The 21,314-nt window shown below is 42.8% G+C and overlaps 2 protein-coding genes across 3 annotated transcripts in view; one reads left to right on the plus strand and one right to left on the minus strand.

Annotated features, from left to right (window-relative positions):
* LOC111079720 (Krueppel-like factor luna) overlaps nucleotides 1–21,314 on the minus strand; it is a 121,335-nt gene that overhangs the window by 97,618 nt on the left and 2,403 nt on the right. Inside the window, exon 2 of the mRNA XM_041592764.1 lies at nucleotides 16,815–17,422. Within this exon, the coding sequence (XP_041448698.1) occupies nucleotides 16,815–16,916 (102 nt within the window). The 5' untranslated portion in view covers nucleotides 16,917–17,422. The remainder of the gene's footprint in view (nucleotides 1–16,814; nucleotides 17,423–21,314) is intronic.
* On the plus strand, nucleotides 1,355–2,192 carry LOC111074694. Of its 2 annotated transcripts, none has more exons than XM_022367581.2 (3): nucleotides 1,355–1,636; nucleotides 1,692–1,867; nucleotides 1,931–2,192. In XM_022367581.2, exon 1 carries the CDS (start codon nucleotides 1,454–1,456, stop codon nucleotides 1,583–1,585), a length of 132 nt encoding a protein of 43 aa, XP_022223273.1. In that variant the 5' UTR covers nucleotides 1,355–1,453; the 3' UTR covers nucleotides 1,586–1,636; nucleotides 1,692–1,867; nucleotides 1,931–2,192. The 2 variants fall into 2 exon arrangements, with proteins under 2 accessions (XP_022223273.1, XP_022223272.1); XM_022367580.2 differs by having other exon boundaries at nucleotides 1,357–1,636; nucleotides 1,695–1,867; nucleotides 1,931–2,191.

The following is a 21,314-nucleotide window of genomic DNA, read 5'->3' on the forward strand; positions in this document are numbered from 1 at the left end:
GCAACAGCAACAGCAACAGCAACATAGCACACATCAAAAATTCACTATGCAACTTATCTAAATGCACTAAATTACACATTAAGCAAGTATCTTAAATCAGAGAGTCATACACACACACACACACACACACAATCTAAGCACATAAATACGTGTGTGTGTGTGTGTGTATGTATGCAAATTTCAGTGAGGAGGAGCAAGAGTGCGGAAAGATTGCGCAAGCAAATTGAGTTGCATGGCCATGGACTAGAGACTGGAGACTAGAGACTGCCTGGCCAACACTCTGGAGTCCGAGTACAGCAACGAGTGGGGCTGTGGGTGCCCCCAAGATGCTTAATTTGCGTGTGAGCATATACTTTTTGCACTCACTGTTGCTTTGTTGCTGTGCCCTGCATCGATTATGTAAATGCAAAAATTTCCATTAAATGCATTGAATTCCATTACGAACGCATCATCATCATCATCATCAACAGAAGCAGCGGCAGTAACAGGGGCAGTGCAAGAAACAAACAGAGAACAGAGACTAAGTGGAGATCAGCCGCCAAGTCTGGGTTACCCATTGTCTTGCGGCTGCGAATTTATAGCTTAACAACAAGTGCTCTTCCAGCAACAACAAGATGTGCTGGCAGATGCTGGCAGATGCTGCGGCTGGGGGCAGACAGGGTGCAGATGGGTATTGAGTCTGGAGTGCAACACAATGAAGTCATTTGCTTGTGGAATGCCTGGCCCCTGGCCTGGCCTGGCCCGGCATGCTTGAGTCACTGTTGTTCAGTCGACGAGCGACCCCAAAGGCGGTGAAAATGCTTAGCCCAAATATTGTAAAACGTTTACGGCGCGTCGTCGTCTCGCTCTTTCTTGAAGGTATTTTCATTAGCCAAACACAAATTGAAGCGACACGACACAAACCAAAGACCGAAAACCAAAAGAAAAACACTTAACATCAACACGAAAAAGGCTAAACAAGCAGCCAAGGCTAAGTAGGAGGGAGGGGAAGTCCGAGAGCCGAGAGCCGAGATCAGAGAGCGAGAAGAATCAACAACAACAACAACAACTAAAACTACTGTTAAAGATGTGCGGCCATTGCTGAGCCCCATGGATCCACCCTTCCAACAGAAGCCGAGATGGAGCTGGAGAGATGGAGCTGGAGATGAAGGCCTTTATCCAACAGCTGGCGGCGGGCACAATTTGCTTATGTGTGAAAATGCCCACCGGTGGGTTGCAGCTGCCGCAAATGTGCATCCAAATGCTTCTTTTGTTTGCCGGCTTTCACTTCAAAACTCAATGTGTGTGTTTGGCTATGCATTTCACACTTTGAGTGTGGGGAAAATACGAGTTTCCAGCCATGTGGGTCGGCATTGCCTATTCAATCAACCAACAGAAATAAAAAACTGAAAACTAAAAACAGAAATCGAACCGAATCGAATTGAATTGAATCCCAGAAAATATTCATAAAATAATGCCAAAAAAGGTGCTGGCAACACACTTTGCATTGGACGGGGAGAGGCCCAGCAGGACACTGATCCTGTTCATGTTTGCGATGGCCATTGTCATGAAGGTCGGCATCATAGTGGTGGAGTTGATGATCTAAGCGGTGGAACATTTAGGGGGATAATTACCTGCAACGAGAGAAGAAAAGAAGGTTACAAAATTAGTTACACACTCGTTTATCTTTGCTTTAATGTATGCTCCGATAGTAGCTGAAGAAAGTAAAGTAAAAAGGTGAATGGGAGCTGAAGAAAGTGATAAAAAAGGTAATCGGAGCCTGTCAAAAGTCATGCCGAAGTCAAGTGCAGTTTTGGGTTCGAGGGTAAATGCATCTCGGGTTTCATCGAGGGTAGGCAGCTACTTGCCTTTATCCTTCGGAAAAAAGGTCTTTCATTATTAGCCTGCCTTTGCCTTTTCAGCATTTGAGTTTTTCCCATTTTCCCTGCAGGCAAAACCACGAAACGATGGACAAGGAAAAGGACGGACGAGACGAGGCAAAACCGCACACATAATTTCATTTTTCCTGCTGTGCAAAACAGTGAAAATAATTTGACAACTTACTTAAAAATATGTCACATGAAGAAGGTCCACGACAAACCCCCAGCAAGCAAAAACCAAAAAGGGTTTCGCCATCACTTTGCTGGAAAATCAAAATGAAAATCCTGGAACGTGAACTTTTATTAAAAGCTGTCAGCACAACAAAAAAAACCTGAGACATTCCTGGGCGGGGACTTGGTGGGTGGTTGGGTGGGCTTCCATGCCTTTCGACCCGAAAGTTAAAATGTCATCGTTGCTTCATTAAGAATTCTCAGAATGCTTCTCACCTTATGGCTCAAAATTCCAGCCATGAGTGGCATAAAAAGTGCCATATTGGTGTGTCCTTTGATCAAACTTTGATCCATGTGCGATGCCACAAAAATGTGCACCTGTCTGGCCAGATTTCAGTCTGCTCTTTGATGTTGCTACTGCCACCTGAAATGGCGCATCAACCATGCATAAGACAGCGGAATTCACGACTCCATGCCCCAAATTAACTCAATTGACATACAGTAGCACGTGCCTCCAAAGAGAATACAGAGAGAGAGAAAGAGCGAGTGAGTTCTAGGATATGGATATAGTCCTAATTAGAATCGATTTGGCTCTGGGGAGTAAATTTTAATCTTACCCTATTTTACCCTTTTTCATACACACTTTTCATTCCTTTTTAGCTATTAAAAAACAATTAACAATTTCAAGCACTCAATAAAATATTTAAATTCAAAAGTAAAGTGAATCCTGGCCAACCCTTTTTGCCAGTATGGGATGTAAATATTGAAGGGGATAGAAGAACCCATAAAATGACCCAAAGGCGAAAGGCAAACACAATGATAAATTACAAATGGAATTGTAAAGGGGCGCAACAGCCAAAAGAAATTAACCAGCAAAGAGAGAGGAAGAGAGGAAGAGAGAGAGAGAGAGAGAGAGAGAGAGTGAGGAAGAACAAGTGAGAGAGTGAGAGAGCAAAGAACAATTAACAGCAACCAAAAACAGGACACGCCTTCAGACAGACACACACAGTCCATTTGTCCATGTTGACTCGATGATTACTTTCGCCATTGATTAATTTTCGCCCTCATCGATATAACTGCGTTGCTCTGGCAACCCTTTTTTCTGTCCTAATTTCATTTGCCGCCAGTGTAATTGCTGCTGGTGCCCCGACTGTGTGTGACACTCGGACACAGCCTCCCATTAAAGTCAAACCCACTTCTCACATAACCTCACCTCCACCTTCCCTGCTCCAGGGTTGCAACTCTCTCTAATCAGTGCATTTGATTAATGAGAAGCCCTCTCTTTTGTGTGTGTGTGTGTGTGTGTGTGTGTATAAGGTGTGTTTCTCCACCTTTAGGTTGGGAACCACAAAGTCATTTCCGCCAGTTTTTGGCCTGCTGCTACTCCAAGGGCCATCATTAATAACGAAAACCAATAAAAGTGTTGGCCGAGCATTTAAGCCAAAATAAGTTGTCATCATTAGCAACAGTTACAATCTGGCCAAAAGAACATTAGAACAGTGAAGAGCAGTTCCCATTTCCGCGTTCATTGAAACCCCATACGATTCCGAACATAAATCTACTTAGACCGGAACCGAAATGTCAACCATTTACCAGCCCAATAATACCCAACAAATAACTCAGGATAACCGATATAGGAACAACAGGAAACTGCCAAGTACAAGTCGCAACAACAATTTCTTTCGCTTACTTTGAAACAAATTGGCAACAATTGATGAATGTCTGGTAATGAGAACCAAAAGGAAAAAAAAACGAAAAAAAATTAAGACTAAACGCAACTAAAACTCTGTCAAAAGAGAAGCAAAAGGAACTGAAGGAGAACAAGCAGAGCAGAAAGGAAAAGCAGTCGCAAAATGTGGTGGCAGGAGACGGAGAAACAGAAGCCCAAAACTAGGCGCCAGAGCCAGAATGTATGGGGGGGCCTATAAATAAATAGGTTTTCCACAAACACACACACACACATACACAGAATAAAAATACAAATACAGATGCATGGACATGGTATTTAAAGTACAGTGAAGCCATTCCGAAAGCAATCTGTGTAAAAGTAACGTAGTCATTAATCATTATCATATAAACATCAATTGGTGTTTAGAGTGTTGCAGGGGCACTCGCACTCGCACCCGCACCCCCGACCGACTCTCTTGCCCCATGTTATTGATTGGCCATTCAGCTCTTCGCATCGGCTGTGGCTGTAGCTGTGGCAGTGGCAGTGGGGATGTGGATGGGTGTCTCTCAAGAAGTGCAGACAGCCAAAAAAAAAAAAGAAAGAAAAGAAGGAAAAATTGGAAAAGAAATCGAAATGAAATTTACCGTAAATAAAACCGTTTCCCAATAAAAGTGGATAGGAGCAACGGGACACAAGAGTAAGTAGAATGAAAAATTTAATTTATAACTGAAAATACATATACATATATAGTGGGAGTATTGGCCAGAAATCCTACTCGACCAGGCCAATTCCACTTCCTCTGAATGGAAAGAGTAGTGTGTCGAGGGGAGAGGGGAGGGAGAAGGGAAGAAAGAGCTATTGGTCGCTCGACGGAAGAGCCGACAGGGAGTTTTCTTCAAAGGTTTCCTGTTTGGCTCAATTCAATGCATTAAGGCCAAATCATCTTAGCTGAAATCAAATAAGAAAAAGAGACCCACACAGACAGAGAAAGAGAGGTAGAGTGGGACAAAACTATGTCTCGTAGAGATATAAATCAACAGAAAACAAGACAAATTTTGAAAGACTCCCCAAAAGAGGAGATAAAATGTTCCACCTAATCAAATACAGCAACGGCAGCGGCAGCAACAGCAGCAGCAGCGAATGGGGCAAGAAGACACAGAATTACATGTAATCAATTTGTCATAATAACCCGCAATGGTATTAGTGTGTATCTGTGTGCCGGAGGACAGAGTGAATGTATCGTATGGCAGCAGGACAAAATGAATCTATGTATCTTTTGGCAGAGTCATTTAGTGACAGTTAACCTTGGGAACCTCGCTCTGTCTCTCTGTAAGTCTCTTAGCAATGAAACCGCTCAAATGAGGCGCAAATCTTTAACACTGACAAAAGGTCCTCCACAGCATCTTCTTTCTTCTCTCAATCTCTCGCCGCTTGCCACATTTATCATCTCTGCCCCCATGTGTGGGCATTCCCTCATTAATATTTCATATTTATTTCAAGTTATTCCTCAGAACTCTGATAAAAGCCAATGAACTTATCAGCGAACAGCATTTCTTTTTCCTCTTTGATTATTTTTATATAATACAAAAATATAACAAAAAGTCAAGAATATAATATTGTAATATCGGGAATGTACATACATACATATACATATGAATGTTTATTGTTGTTTGTGACTTGGTTTTTTTTATCAGCATCAACAACAGAATTCCTTTTGCATACAGAGGGAAAGTGAGAAAGAGAACAGCCATCAATCATTATCATTGGGGCAATGGAAATGGAGGCCCTCCAACTTCCACAGCCTTCATTTCCACTATCCGCCTTCCTGCTGTGAGAGCTCTATCTTTGCCTGTGAGTTACAGAAGCCTTACGCATTTTCTGATATTTCCCTCGCATTTCATGGATTTTGAGCGGCCTTCTCGTTTTCCATCTCTTAAGCGTTTTTCTTGTGATTATAGCCCACTTGATAAATTGCTTTTTGTGCGGCTTAGTTCATCGTTTAGTCCATATTTTATTTGGCTTATTAATTTTCGTTCTATTCTTTGGGGGTGTTGGGGGCCGCCATTGTAGCCGCAAATTTCAATTATAAAATGCTGTCGCGAACAGCAACAGCAGCAGCAGCAGCAGCACCGACAGCATCGTCCAAGTGTTGCCTCTTAGAATTTCCGTTTCAATTTAACAAGACTTTCTTTCTGGCTTCCCCGCTCTCGCACTCGCGGTCTCCCTCTCCCCCTTATTCTCTTTCTCTTTCACTTGAAGCATTTTCAATTTGTTTAATGCAATTGGGGGAACTTTCCATCTGAAAAAGCGCGTCAATTGATGCACTTAGGCGCTAAGATCTCGTCGCACAAAAGGTTCACGGCCAGACGAGTGCACAGATGTGGCAGAGGGAGTGGCAGCATTGCAATGGGGGCAGGGGTATCCAACACACTCAGACTCAGACAGCGGGGTGTGTAAATTGATTTCATTTTTGGGCTTGCCACCACATCCCAGAGAAACAGAGAGGGAGAGAGAGAGTCAGTCATCATCAGACATCAGTGTGAAATATAACTCAAAAAGCGATACGAATTTTGGGGAGGATTCGACAATATATGTATGTACGCTGGGAAAGACCCGTGGAGACGCAGACCGCGACAGAGACAGAGTCAGAGTCTCTGAGACCCAACCCAAGGTCTGGGAGACATCAAGGGGTGCCACTGTTTCGGTATTCAGTTTGAATTTACTTTGGTTGGGCCTTCAAAATGCATTCCAATTGCCAGAGGTTCCCAGTTCCCATGGAGGAGGAGGCAGGGCCCTGGGAGAAGAGAATCCATTCTTTCGTGATGTTATATGAGCTGAAAACTGTTTGAATGGATGATTAACATATATGAATGGGATGGGATGGGATGGCATCTGATGGTGTTCCTCTACCCATTTGTTGCTGTTGTTGTTTGTTTTTCGCATGATATGGAATATGGATATGGAGCATATGACACACGCATTCGGGTGGGTAGGGGGGCGCTAGCCAAAGGGTTCGTTGTGTTCACTCCTCTCTCTGATTCATCGCATGGCCGCCTGTGGGCTTTATCTTTGCTTTGCAACAGGAAGTGCTACTGCTACTGCCACGACAATCCTCCTCCGCTTGACCCTTCCCCCCAAGCGATTTAGCATTCAATGTGAATGCTTCGGCACGCCCATATCATCATCAGAATCAACCACATCCTCATCCTCTCTTCCTGCTGCTGCTGCTGCCTTGGCCTTGCAATTCTGTGTGTAAGCATAAAGGGAAAAGTGGAAAGGAAAAATATTGAGAAATAAGGGAAAACAATTCACCGCCATATGCGAGCGAGCGGGCAGGAGGCAGGGGGCATGGCCATGGGATATGTGGGTCTCTTAGGTTCCAGTTTGAGGCCAAGAGTCCGAAATTCTTGATCCCTTTTATGGGCAATGTGTCAGCAACCGAAAATTGCTTTTGTATTTACACACAGAACAACAAAATTTGTTCCTTATCATTGTCGCCGCTATTGCCGGGGAATTAGGAACACATTTCAGCGTGCGGACCGGGGGAGGGGGAGGGCTGCCATGCCCCGAAGATATTGGCGCCATTTGGTCTTATCACTTATCAGACATCATGCAGACGACAGCAGGCAGAATGGGCCCTGTGGCCCATCGAAGGAGTCCCAAGGTTACGCACGGGTCGGTTCGGGTCGGGTCGGGTGCCTCTTCCTTTTCTGTCACTCTAGTATCTCTTTCTGTATCTCTCTCTCTCTCCCTCTCTTTCGCTGTCTCTTTCGGCTGTTGGCTTAGCAAAAAGTAATTTATGTTTAGGCGGAAAAGCAGGGCCTTTAATTAGCCCATTGTTGGGCATCTGACAAATTTTAGTTACCGCCAAGGGGCATGGGGTCGACGGCGGACAACTGTCAACTGTTTTCATATTGAGGCTGCCTCTGCCTCTCTCTCTCTCTCTCTCTCTCTGCCACATCACACAAATCACTAGCAACCACCACCCACCCACACACACGCACAGAACTCTCATCCCCTTCTTGTTTTCCCACATTTGACATACATTTTTCGCCAGAATACATTTTAAGGGTAGGGGTGCCAGGATGTGCCGCGAGATGGTGAGGAGGTGGCATGGGAGGGGACTAGGCCAAAGGACACCAGACTGCCAGCCGACAACAATGGCGGTCGTCTAGCCAGGCTGTCATCCTTCTCCCCCCCACACAACCCCCGGGGAGGGGGAACCCATTCCAGCATTTCCCTTTCGTGGATTTAAATCCAAGTACAAGGCGCGCGTTCATGTTTGTTCTTCCATCATCAGAAACTGAAACTGAATCTGCGAATCTATGCCATAATCTAACATTTTCAGAAACCTTTTCTTGAAAGTACTTTCAAGTTTCCCACTGAAGATCTATCTTTCCATTTATGTATCTATCTACGCAATTGCAGCAGATATTATCCTGATGCTAAGGGTATTATTCACTTCGTTGTCAGTGTTTACTCGCACCTTCTCTGCTCGTTCGTGCCATAAATTATGTTCCAGCCATCCCGCCATCCCTCTACACACCCCCTCAACCGCTCTTTCCACTTTTTCCGCCCCGCTATAGACGTGTGCAAAATTAAGCAAAATTGCAAGTGTGCAAAAAAAAAATTCTAAAAATGCCCAAAAAAAAATTATTCCAAAATAAAAATTGTACATGCAATTTCTGGTTGCTGCTGCTGCCAACACCCTTGAGAATTTTTGACAACAGGGAATGGGTGCGTGGTGGGTGGGTTGGGTGCCTGTTGGTGGTTGATTCTGGTTGCTGGCCTTTTTATTTCCAGCATTTTCCGCAAACATTTGCTCAAGACGATGGCGACCGGCGCGTTGGCTCGCCTCTTCTCGTTCTGTTTCGTTCTGCTTGTTTACCCAAAGAAATGGAAAACAATTTGTAGCGAGTATTTCGTTATTTATTTGGAATTTACATAAAAAATAAAACAATGAGTGTGCAATTGGCTGTGGCATAATGAAATCGTCTTCGCCGTTCGCTCTCTCTCTCGTGTGTGTGTTTGTGTATCTTTCGCTCAAATGAGTTGGCAATGAAAGATGACGATTTGCAGGAGGATGAGGAAGAGGATGGTGTAGCCCTGCGGCACGTGCCACATTCGAGTGCCATTCTCTCGCACCCCCCCCCCTCCGCAAGAGGCCATTCGCATTATTAAAAAAGGATTAGTTTATGCCGCTCGTAAAAAACTGTCAGGACACATGGTCTGGGCCTATGTTTCCTCTGTTCCTGGTTCTCGGCCACTGGCTATAGCTTTTTTTTATGGCCAAAAAGAGCCGCTCTCTCTTTTTTTTTGGTACTAGGCTTGGCTTCTTTTTCTGGGTGACTGACGAGAGGCCAGGCAGGCAATAAAGATTAATTTCGAGGCATAAAACGGCGGCACGAGAAGAGCAAGCAATCAGCAAACGAAAAATAAATGTCTGTCCTTTGGCAAAATCAATCAATTGCTTAGTGGAGCGCCGAGAGAGTCCATTTTTTATTGGCCAAAACTCTCAGTGAATGCCAGTTGGCTCTTTAATGGGTAAAAGTCGCTTAAATTGGAATACATATGAATACACGTACATACATACATACATATATGTATATGTATATGAGAGTAAGGAAATGGGAAATCAACCCACAGATGGAGAGGCGCCCCAACCCACGCCGAAAGATTAGCAAACAGAGAGACAGACACAGAGAGATGTGGAGACGCGACCCACAATCAGGGAACTCTTCTCCTTAACAAGGCAGCAGAGCGGATGGAGGCGTAGGCCGATGGGGGGTGGGGATGGGAAAGGAATGAGGAGCAGAACGAGTAGGATGTAGGGTGGGAGGTGGAGAAAAAAACACAACTGTAATTAATACGAAACATATCCACTCATTACCAAGAGACTTTATCAACGGGCACACATCTTTTGAAGCGAAAAAGAGCAAAAGAGCAAAAACAACAGAGAGGGAGAGACAGAGACAGAGATGGAGATGGAGCTCCAACGACAGCATCAACGATGAAAGAGATAGAATTATAGGTATAGAAAGAGAAGGCTGAAAGACTGAGAGCAGGAGATGCCATGCGACAAGGCTGAACGTTTGAAAGACTGAGAAGGATACCAGAGACTGGCAGTACGAAAAGGAGGAATAGATTGTAACTAAAAGCTGTAAACACACACACACACACACAGCTAATGATGGGTAGGGGTTAGGGAGAAAAACGTTGCCAGAGCAAAGGATAAGAGAGATTTCCAGTGAGGGTGGGCAGCCCCCACCACCTCCCATTCGTGGTCCACAGACGAGATGCCAGCTTGATGTATGACTCTAATAAATACGAATTTATCAGCCATGGAGCAGGGCAGGGCAGGCAGCAACCAAAGCATACATAATTGTACAACCAATTAGGAGCTGTGTATGGGATATAACTCAAACTTAAAGCACAAAGAGAATCCAGTTTCAACAGCAAACAGCAAATATCAGACATCAGAGGCATTCGTTTGCGTTAGTTCTGATCAAAAAGACAACATTGGAAAGCTAATCATGATCTATACAAATGTCTGAGAGTCGCTCCGCAGGCAGAGTCGCTCTCATTGGTGGCAGTAGCCAGGAGCCAGTCTGAAGTGCGGATACAGTGGGATGGCGAGGCACCGGCAACTCAATTATGCGCAATTTAGACGAGTCCTTTTGGTCTCGGAGCGGAGTTTGTTGCCAATCTAATTGTAGGCATTACATTTCATTGCAAAAGCAACCAAACAAACGCAAGAAAATTTTACTTTGGGTGCTACATATGTGGGGGTGGTTCTCTCAGGTGGAGGAGAGACTCCCCTTCCCCAGTTAAGATTCGATTTTGCACTACACTTTGGGAAAAACATCAGAAAAAAGCCTTAAAATATCAGTCAACCCTTTGCCATGATTTCTTTCCCTTTTTTTGTGTAGAAAATTTTTGAATTTCAAACACTTTTTTCCTAAGTGTAAATTTTCTTCCTTCCTTCTGCTGCTGCTTCTGCTGCTGCTGTGGCTGTTGCACAGTCATGCGAATTATGAGTCGCCCCAACAGCTGTGCAGAATTTTAAGTCCGGGTTCGGGTTCGGGTGCGTGCTCTCAGTTTGTTGCAGGTGTGGGTGTGTGTGTGTGGCATGCCCCTTAATTGTGGGCCAGTAGAACCCTCACTGGCATGCACTCGACGATTATAATAATTATTGTGCGATATGAAAAGGGTCATTCATGCAAATGGAGTTTCGCTGTACAGAGAGTGGACACGGGCGAGGTTAGGTCTGAGCCGGTGGGCCATGGTTAAGGGCTCGTCTGAGTAATCAGCTTACGAAAATTAAAAGGGGTGCCGGTAGGGGGGTGGGTGGTGCCAGCCATTACATGCGTAATCTCAATTGGAAAGGTTAGTTTTCTGTAGCAGCTCTGTCGCTTGATCTGTATTTGTCTGTGGGAACAAACACCTCTCCAGCATCTATCAGAGTTATGCAAGAAGTCTGGCCACAAGTTGCAGTAACTTTTCTGGTTAACTCTGCGTGTGGCAAAGTCGAACGCCATGCGACAAAACGTAGCAGCAGCAGCAGCAGGCGGCGGCAGTAAGCCAAAGTGCCAGTGCCAGTGCAAGCCGCAGCTTGAGGCAGTCGTATCATAAAGTTGCACGTAACCAAGAGCCACCGCCGCCGCTCCTTCTTCTCTTCGCTGCTCCGTCTTAGTGTGGTTCTCTCATGTGGCAGTCACATAGTTAAATATGAGCTATGTGCCGCAAATGTGAGTGCGACTACGAGTATCTATTGTGGCACACACACACACACACACAGACACACACACAGTCGTAGATAAACATACAGTGGCGTCGCGCATTCCACATTATAAGCATAAATCCCACAAAAACTATAAAAGGACATGGGCACACAGCCAGCCAGCCATTGCAAGGATAAATGGAGGAAGGGCGTATGTGATGTGGTGAGGGGAAGGCAGTGAGGGGAGTGGCTGCCACGTAGTGCGAATGTGAGAGGAGAGCGCGCGTATATTTGATGATTAATTGCAGCCAAGATGATAAATGATTGAGGGTAGTAGAGGAGTCGCAAATGTGTGGCAAAGAAACAGTGCCAGGGCATGTGTGTGTGTGTGTGTGTGTGTGTGTGTCAGTTGGCATTTAAGGCCCACAGATGCTTGGCCCGCACGTTTGGCTTGGTTCCTTTCCTCCCGCCCCCTGCCGCTCATCAAGCATATTTTCAGCAATTGCACGTATTTCGGATTTCCCTCACTCTCTCTCTCTGTCTCTCTGTCTCTAGTTCTATGTTCCGTTCTTTCTCTAGCTCTAGCTTTGTCTCCTTCCCTGCCTTCCCTGCCTTCGTCTCTTTCTTCTACTTTTTCTTTGGCTGCTTCTCTTTTGCTATTTTTTTTTTTGCTGTGTTTGCTAAAATAACGCCACTGATGCCGCTGCTGCGACGTGTTTTAGTCAATGAAGTGGGTGTATGTATGTATGTATGTTTGTACATACGCATCTGTATGTGTTGGGCTTATTAGGTGCGTGTGCATGTGGTATGTATGTGAGTGCTGTGCATCTGTCTTCATGAATTTCCCAATGGCAACAGCATCGTTTTCTCGGTGGTTTTCTCACTTTTTTCTGTGTGTTTTTTTTTTGGTTTGTTTGGTACGTGCCATTTTTGGGTTTTCTGTTACGATTTTCCCGTGTTAAATGTTAACTGCTGATTGCATATTGTCGATGGGTGGTGGGTGGCAGCAGTGGGAAAGGGGGTGCCAAGCTGTTGTTGTCGCTGATTTTGCCACTTGTCCTTAGGGTAAGGTTTCGAATGGATATCATTTAATATTAAAATATCATTTAGAAAATTATACATAGATAGATACCTAAATAGACAGTCCGATGGTTAGAGCTTTAACTTAATTTAAAATAATTTAGATATATTAAATTTGCGCAACCGCAGCACAGGGACCTGCCACAAATTGTGGCTAAGCACCGAATGCGATAAGCAGCCACTTCAATGGGGAAATACTCGCCGAAAATCCCATCGAATCCGCTTAGTTTTCACAAATTAAAACCAATATCACACAGCCAAGCCAATGGCTAAAATAATACGAAACTTGCCAAATTCTATAAATGAAATTAATCGCAAATAGTTTTTGGGGTGAAAATAGAGGGATTGGCTTTTTCAACCACCTCCTCCAACCCAACCCTACCCTACCCCCGCCTCCCATTCTATAAAACTGGGTAACAAAAGAAAAATTTAATTCATTTTCGGGGTTTTCGGTCGTTGAAATGAAAGGAAAATACAAATTCCAAAGTGGAGTAGTGAAAATCAATCTACAGAATATGAACATTAAATAAATGAAGAATATATTCCGAGAGTAGCAATTATTTTTATAGCATAAAATTTCACAGATAATTTCACAGCTTAGATAAACAGCCATTCAAAAAAAAAAAAAGAGCTAAAGATACAAATGCAGATACGAAGATACACATCATAAGTATGTACATACATATGCCGCCGCAGCTTGTTTGTCTTTGCCACTGAGGCAGCAACAGCAACAGCAACAACGGCAAAAATTTGAGGCTCAACAGCTGTTTAAATGGAAATGAGACACAAGTGTTTCCCAACGACGGACAGACACTCAGACGAATGGATGGGTAGATGGGGATGGCTGAACGGATGGATGGACCGTATTATGCCTCATAACCATAGCATAATACCTCCTCCTACCCCCCTTGGGCCATCAGGTTCTATCCAAAAACAGTCAGCACTTCCCCTCAATAACAATTACAATAAAACAATAAGCAAACAGCAAAACGCAGCCGCCGCATCGGAAGCAGACGGAAGTCAACGGAAATAAACAAAACATCCGCAAGTTCTAATTACAAAACGCACCACAAAACAGATATAGAAAGAGACACAGATAGTATACACAGCGAGAGACAGAGAGAGAGGGAGATCGGCAGAGAAAGTTTCAGTACAAAATTTCTGCTTCTGCTCCTTTGATGTCTTTGCCACCTGCGCTGCCCTGCCATGCCCCCCATTGGTTGTACCACGCCGCCAAAAAACTTTTATTAAATGCAGCAATTTAAAGTTTTTAACCCCGAATCAAATCTAACCAAAGAAATAAAACGCTCAAAAAGCTACCAAAGAACCAAAAGAATATTGCGACCAGGTCGCAGCTGAAAATACCTTAAAAACTGTTGAAAATATTAGCTAAAACATTTATGATATTTAAATAGGGAAATTTTTATTGGCGAGATTAATTTATAGGGGTTTTGCTACTTCTTGTATTTCGAATATAAAGAAGAAAAACTTTGAGTCAAATAATATCTAAACATAAATATTTACATACATTCTATGAAATGGTGGATATTTTTTTATGAGCAATGGCTTCTTCGTTGCCTTCTTTTTCCATTAAATATCGCTCTTAATTCTTCAGCATCTTCCTTTAATCAAATATTCATGCTACCATCCCATCTCTTCAGTCTCAATTTCAAGTTCCAACAAACTTTCGAAAGTTCCTTCTTTCGCATAAGGGTATCCAAACGAACGACATCTCAAGCAGAAGCGGAAACCCCAAAACGTCAGCGACAACGAAAACGACGACTACGACGACGACGACGACGACGATGGCAATACAAAATACAAAAGTTATGCAAAAATGTGTACTCGAGTTCAATTAAAAGTTTTTAAGTTGTGCAAATGAAACGAGTGCATGGCGTCTCGTCTCCAACTGCGACTCCCATTCCAATTCCAATTCCGACTTTAGCTTCGACTCAAAACTCCCACTTAATTTTCCAACTCCAGCCTCAAACTTTGCGCGTAATTGCCGTGTGTTGCAAACACGGAAATTTAAATGGTAGACACGAATGAAAATTCAGCAAAAATTCCTCCTAAATTTAGCCAACGATAAGATTAGTGCCTGCTGCTGCTGCTGCTGCTGCTGGAACTCGGCTGCTTCTGCAGCTGCGATCATAATAATTAAAACAAATTTCCAGCCAAAAGTTGAAGGCCAAAACGATGGAAAATCGAAATGGAAAACAACAAATGGATGGTTGGATCTTTAATGTGCATATTTTTGTGTATTTTGATTTGGTAAATCATTTATGGAATTTCTAGCTGGAAATACTTGAGATTTCAATGGGGAGAAACGCACTCGGCTCTCTGTATTTGTATATTTTGTGTGTTCTCTATCTCTAGGCAGAAGAATGAATGTTTTGTGTATAAACTAAATAAATAAATAAACTAAAGGTGTGAAAAATATCGTTAAATTAAAACGAAACCTAAAACGGTAGCCAGAGAGGGTTTTTGGGGAACAGCCTCTGACTTATCGCAGAAATGAATTAAGAATTGAAGTTTCAAAATACAAAATTGAAAGCAAAAGCGAACGAATCGCCCGTCACCCAGCCGTAACACAATCTTCTTATGCGTCAGTTTTTTGATAACAGCACAAGACCCCCACAAGTACCAGTACCAGTACCTCCCCTGGTACCACACTCTCTGCTGCCAGAGGCATTTCTTAACAATAATACAGAGACCCCCAACAATAACAAAAATAACAGAGAACAAAAAAAGAGAGAACCAGAACCCACGAAAAGCTGTCTACAATCAGCTGGCGGCGGTCTTCGATTCGTTTTATCAGAGAAAACACTCGAAAAAGCGAGCAGCAAAAAATAATAAATGCTTAAAAGAAATGCCACACAGACACACAGCACACACAAACACATACTATGCATATTATGTGTGCAAAAAAAAACAAAAAAAAAAACCACAAAAAATTGGCAAAAAAGAAGAAAAGATTAAATATATTTGTATGTATAGATATCTGTACAGATGTACATAGTATACATTTATTTAGTATATATATTATGCATGCCGCGAGATGATAACCAAGCGCTGGGTTTGCTGGTTTGTTGGTTTGCGAATTTTACTTATTTATGGCCACGGCACATATATTTATTCGGCTGCCGCCTCCCTTGTGCCTCCCTCTTTTGTTCGGTGTTTTTTTTTTGCACACACAAAAATTATATACATATCAGTCCGGTAGATACGATTCTCTATATAGCAGTACATGTGTACTAAAGTATGTTTGCCTAGCATGCGCCGCACACACACCAGCATTAAAGCTTATCAAGAGAGTTTATAATTTTTGGCGATTTAATTTTAGACCGCCGCAGGTAAACTGAAAATTGCAGACCTTGAAATTTGTTTCGTTTTTTGATTGCTTCTATATTTGCCCCAGAGAAACAAACAAATGGAACCGAAGCCGAAGCCGAACCGAACCAAAAACTAAAAACTTTCGCCTCTGTTATGGAATGCTTTCCGATCGAAAAAGATTGCGCAATGCCCCTAAAGGATGTCGAAAAAAAAGTCGCTTAAGTCTTTCGATAAAATTGAGGAATTAAGTAGTTGAGTCTTTGATAAATTTTCGAATACCAAGCAAATACCAAGCTCTACTGGAAGGTGACGTCAATCGGGTGGCAAATTGGAGCGAATGCAGTGGAGCTCTAGCGGAACCAAAACTGAAAGTTCTGTGAATCAAAGAAAGTATTAAATTTGTTGGAAAAATTATGCATGGTCTTGGAAAATTAATCAAATATGTACATAATTTCCAATTGCGAATAAGAACTACTATTAAATTCCAATGCTCGATTTAGGGCGGCCCGTAATGGCTAGGTATTGGTTCGATTATCAAGAAATGTAGGTGGAAGTTCAATATTAATAGTATTCATAATCTCCAATCGCTGAGAAATGTCTAACTAAAGTTAACAAACAAAAGTAGATCAATTAGCATTGAAAAACAGGGAATGTTTACGATTAGATTAGAAAATGTTCCCAAGCTTTCAGCAAATGTCTGACGTCTGTTTTGATGACTATCTGAAATTCCCTTTAGTACTGAATCATCATGAAGAACTTCGATTGGAAGAGGTTACAATGGTCTGACGGCTGATTTTACGACTCTCTGAAATATATCTGAAACTGTGGCAAGGCAAAAACAGTCTCATATCTACCATCAAATAAATAAACACTGATTCATTAAGTATCATTATTCATTATCATTTTGATAAGAATATACTAAGATACTAAGATACCCGTATGGTATGTATTTATATCTATATTTTTTGTTTGTGCCACAAACCTGTTGCCATTGATCCTCAATGGAGGGCTGCGACGAAAAGTAGCCGGTGGTGCAGATGCGCTCCAGTTCGTTGAAGATATTCCCACTTGGTAAGATATCCATCTCGAAGTCCTCTTCGGTAAATCGCAAAAACTCTGGGGACTCCGTTGTGAGGCCGTTGCTGTATATTTGATTGATTGATTTAATGCGAAATTGCGATTCAAATTGCTGCTCGTTGGCCAACAATTTGAGATTTTGATGGTGGAATTTTGATTGGATTGGATTGACTAAACCTTAGTTATAGATACAATACGCTATATACTATGTGTATATAATTATATGACGATGGATATATTTTTTTGATTTAATTTTGATTTCAGAGAGATTGTTGCATCCCAGCGATGGCAGAGGCCGCTGTGGGCTGCATTTTGACACTCGCGTTTGTGGATATATCGGGGCTATAGCCAGAGATGTATGGAATCTACACACTTTGCTTTTTTCACACTTTTTGTTGGTTGTTAATTTTTCAACTAATTTCAGTTGAGTTTCTTTGATATTTCTTTTGATTTCTCACTTTTCCACATTAAATTCTTTATTTTTAGATATCTGTTGTTGGGTTTGTTTTTTAGCTGAAAGTAAAAAAAAAAATATTGCATAAATAATCATTAATTATTGTAGTACAGTGAGGGGGGAGTAGTATTTATTTAACCCATATTCTTTTTTTTTTTTGTGGGTTACTTGCCCTGTTTTTATCTTTTGCAGAGTCATCACTAGCTACCAAATAATTAATTATTGCACTTTTTTTTGCTAAATTTATTTTCCCAGGCCATCATTCTCCCTCTCTCTCTCCCTTTCCGTTCATGTTTTTACCGCTCTCCTTCTCTATTTTCAATATTCTCAATACAAAATTTCTTTTAAAATGTATCTCTGTCTTTCGCCCCGTTTTACATTCTCAAATTGGTTTCAGTTTTGGGTATCTGTTTTAGCTATGCTCAACACTTTTTTCAGTATCAAAGCACAGTTTTGGGTCAGTAACCCCGTTTCGAACACAACACACATGTACCCAACTCGTATGCATACTTCTCTGGGTGAGTGTACAAATGCATGTGTGTGTGTTCAGGTCGGATCAAATTTGATTATTATTATAGTCAACAGGGGCTCGGCGGCGGGACGACCATGCATGGCACTCTCTCTCTCTCTGTGTCTCTCTGTCCCTCTCTCTCTCTGTTTCGGCCCGGCCACAACTCAGCCTTAGCCGCTGCTCTGCCTGTGTTTTTCTTTCATTTCTAAGCGCTTTGTCTCCCTTTTGCTCTCTTGTGTCTGTCTCTTTTGCTCTCCCTTTTCCTGCTGCGGACGCGGTCTGTTGTCGGTTTTTACTACCTGTTTCTTGTTGTTGTTTGAGCCGGGACGGACCTCTCTTTCACAACGTTTTCGTGTTAACTGAAAACTGAACAAAAAATAACCACCAAAACCGACAACCGACAACCGAACCCCAGCCCGTTGACCGTGTGCGCTTTTGACTTGAATTCTGTGTTTTGTTGTTTTTTTTTTTGTGTTTGTTGGTACAGTTTTGTTGTTTCTGTTGCTGATGCATGCAGCACATGGCTGCCCGTCTCTTTCGCTCTCTTTCTGGCTGCACTCTGCCATGCCCCCAAATTAGAACTTTGCATTGCAGTTATTTTTCTTTGGTTTGTTGCATTGTCTTTCAGTTTGATAAAAGCAACTTTCATTTGGTTTTGGCCTACAAAATTATGCTTTGGGGGAAACCACATGTAGTATATGTAGTATGTAGGAGCCCTATATGTATGTATGTACATATCTCACAATCACAGACAGGGTAGAGGAGCAGGCCCACAGTCAATGGCATTTTTATGTTCCTGACTTTTACCCATGTGTCTCATCGCTTCTACCTCTTTGTAGCAGTGTCTGTCCCATCTTTCTCTCTGTCTCTCTCTGTCTCTCTTTATAGGAGTGTCTGCTGTCCCTATCCCCAACCATTCCTATCCCTATTCTTTGACAATAAGCATTGGCTTATTGATTTTCCAGCAGCAGCATCCACCATACTTGTATTCCAACAGCATTTTCATCCCATTTCGAGGAGAACCTTTTCACACACTTGTCCTGCGCGCTCTGAAACTCTTCCTGTTTTATTGTTAGATGTTACATGTCCCCCCCCACCCGTCCCCTGTCGATCGTTTTCATTTTGATTATCGAACATTTTTATCGCTTTGACGTTTTTACAAGTTTGTATTATATCCCCCCTAAAGAAAAAAAAACACACACACACACACAAAACAACAAAAAAAAGAGAAGAAAAGTAAGGGAAAATCGAAACAAAAAGTTATGTCTGGGGTACAGTTATGGGGTCCGAGTGTGTTGGCCATTGTCCAGTGCGACTTCCCCCCTGTAAACCCCTTTTTGAAAGAGTTTGCCAAAGCATGAAATGAGCGAATGAAAGGGGCAGGTGGCAGGTGGCCGGGGAGAACAGGCATATGGGTCGAGGGATATTCACATTTCGCTTGAAATTTAATACGATTTTCATATTGAACTTTGGGCTTTAGGTTGCTTTATTTTTTGTTGGTCTAATTTACTCTTAACCCAGTTCCAGTTCCAGTTGCAGTTTCCAGTTTCACGAGCGCTATAGCTCGAGTGGGATTCGCGTACAGCTGCTCATTAAGTTGAAACAATAAAAGCGCAGCCTACGTTAAAACACAAACACACACACGAAAACCCACATAAATCGGTCGCCCACTCCCACTCCTCCTCACATTCCCTGTCTTTCTATTGCCTGCCACCTAACCTCCAGCTCCAATCAGGCAATCTTCCAATGCTGCATTTATGATTGCCACAGCAACATCCAGAATCCAGTATCCAGTGCAACCTCCACAACAGCAGACACACACGTAAAGATACTTTACTCAAAGACCCTTCAATCAACAACTTAACGCGCCACGCGGCGGCCCAGAGACTACAACGTTAGCGCATCGCTTCGTCTCGCTTCTTGCCTCTTGCCTCTTGCTTCGGGATGGATCCCGATCCCTCCCTTTCGTCTCCCTAACATCGCCTCACTCCCTCACGCTGCATCTTCCCATAGCAGTGCACCCTTTTGATTCTCCTTCTTCTCTCTCACTCCCTCCACGCTTCATCGTCAGTGCCATCCTCTGGCTGTCTCTCCTCCTCTTTCGCGTACTCCTTCTGCCTACGTGCGTTTTAATTTTAATTTCTTCTCCCTACTGCTGGCATGGCCACTTCTCTCGCGTCTTCAACAAAATGCGTTTGAGCTCGAGTTGAAGATTTTCTGATACCCTACAGACGTACAGAAGAGAGACCCTCCACTGGTCCTCACTAATCACAGAAGTCTTGGTAGGAAAAATAGTTTCCACCAAAACTCAAATTGGACTCAAGACAGAAGCGTAAATCGAACTTCCAGGGTATCAGCAGCCTCGACTACCCAAGGGCAGGACTTTCCTTGTTTTGGTTTTGTTTTTTGTTTTTTTCCCTTTTTTGAAACGGAATTTTAAGCGTTCAAGAAAGCACATGCTTTGGGTGCTTTTTCCCTTCTCTCCCGCTGGTTTGTGTATCAGAAACAGCAACGGAGAACTGGCGACGACCTTAACGGGCATGCTGCCAGGGACGGAATGGGACGGGACCCAAGACGGACTTGGGACTTGGACTCGAGTCAGCGTCTGCTTCAGTGGCAGAAGAGGAGGCAACAGCAACAACAATAGACAGCAAGAAACGTCATCAGCAGTTCAACGGATCTTTGCCTGCATTTGTTGTCGCTGTTGGTTCTTCAACGTTTCTTTTCCTCTTCCCTCCACGGTATACTTTTATTCTCTTATTTTGTTTTCATCTTCGTTCCATGACATCGCATTTAATCCCATGAACTTGATGCCTCCTCCCACGCAAAACTCTTCTGTTTCCATTGTAATATTTCCTGCTCTGGTTACCGTATACGTATACCGCAATCCCACTTCCCCCTCGAATACCCTATCCACAATGTGGAGCAGCCCCCCAAAAACAAATCAACACTTTGTTCATTTCACACGTGAATTGCTTTAAAATAAAAGCCGAAATGGAAAATGGAAAACGGAAAAAGGGGGAAATGATGTGCTCTACTATGTATGCTCTGCTCTCGGGATTTTCGATGGTCTATTTTTATATCAAAACTTTGTTTACATTCCAATTCGAGTGGGAATTTTCCTCTAGGAATAGAAAATTCAAGCACACATGACCGAGCACACGCACAAACACAAACACACAGACATACACACACCCTCATCCCAGAGAAATTCTCAATTAGAAAATCCTTGTTTCATTTCTGTTCTGTTCCTGCGGTTAAACGCGGATTGACATTGAAAACATTTTACGATTCCCAAAAACCTCAAAAACCCCATTACATATACTCGTATTTAAGGGTAAATGTCCACAAAATGCTGATATTTAGGGGAAAACTGAAGGGGGGAAAACTGTGGTTTTTCCTTGCGGTTGTCTGCGATTAATTCAAATTAAGGTTGAAAT

The sequence above is a fragment of the Drosophila obscura genome, unplaced genomic scaffold (assembly GCF_018151105.1).
Source record: "Drosophila obscura isolate BZ-5 IFL unplaced genomic scaffold, ASM1815110v1 contig_186, whole genome shotgun sequence".
In the NCBI taxonomy this organism is placed as follows: Eukaryota; Metazoa; Arthropoda; class Insecta; order Diptera; family Drosophilidae; genus Drosophila; species Drosophila obscura.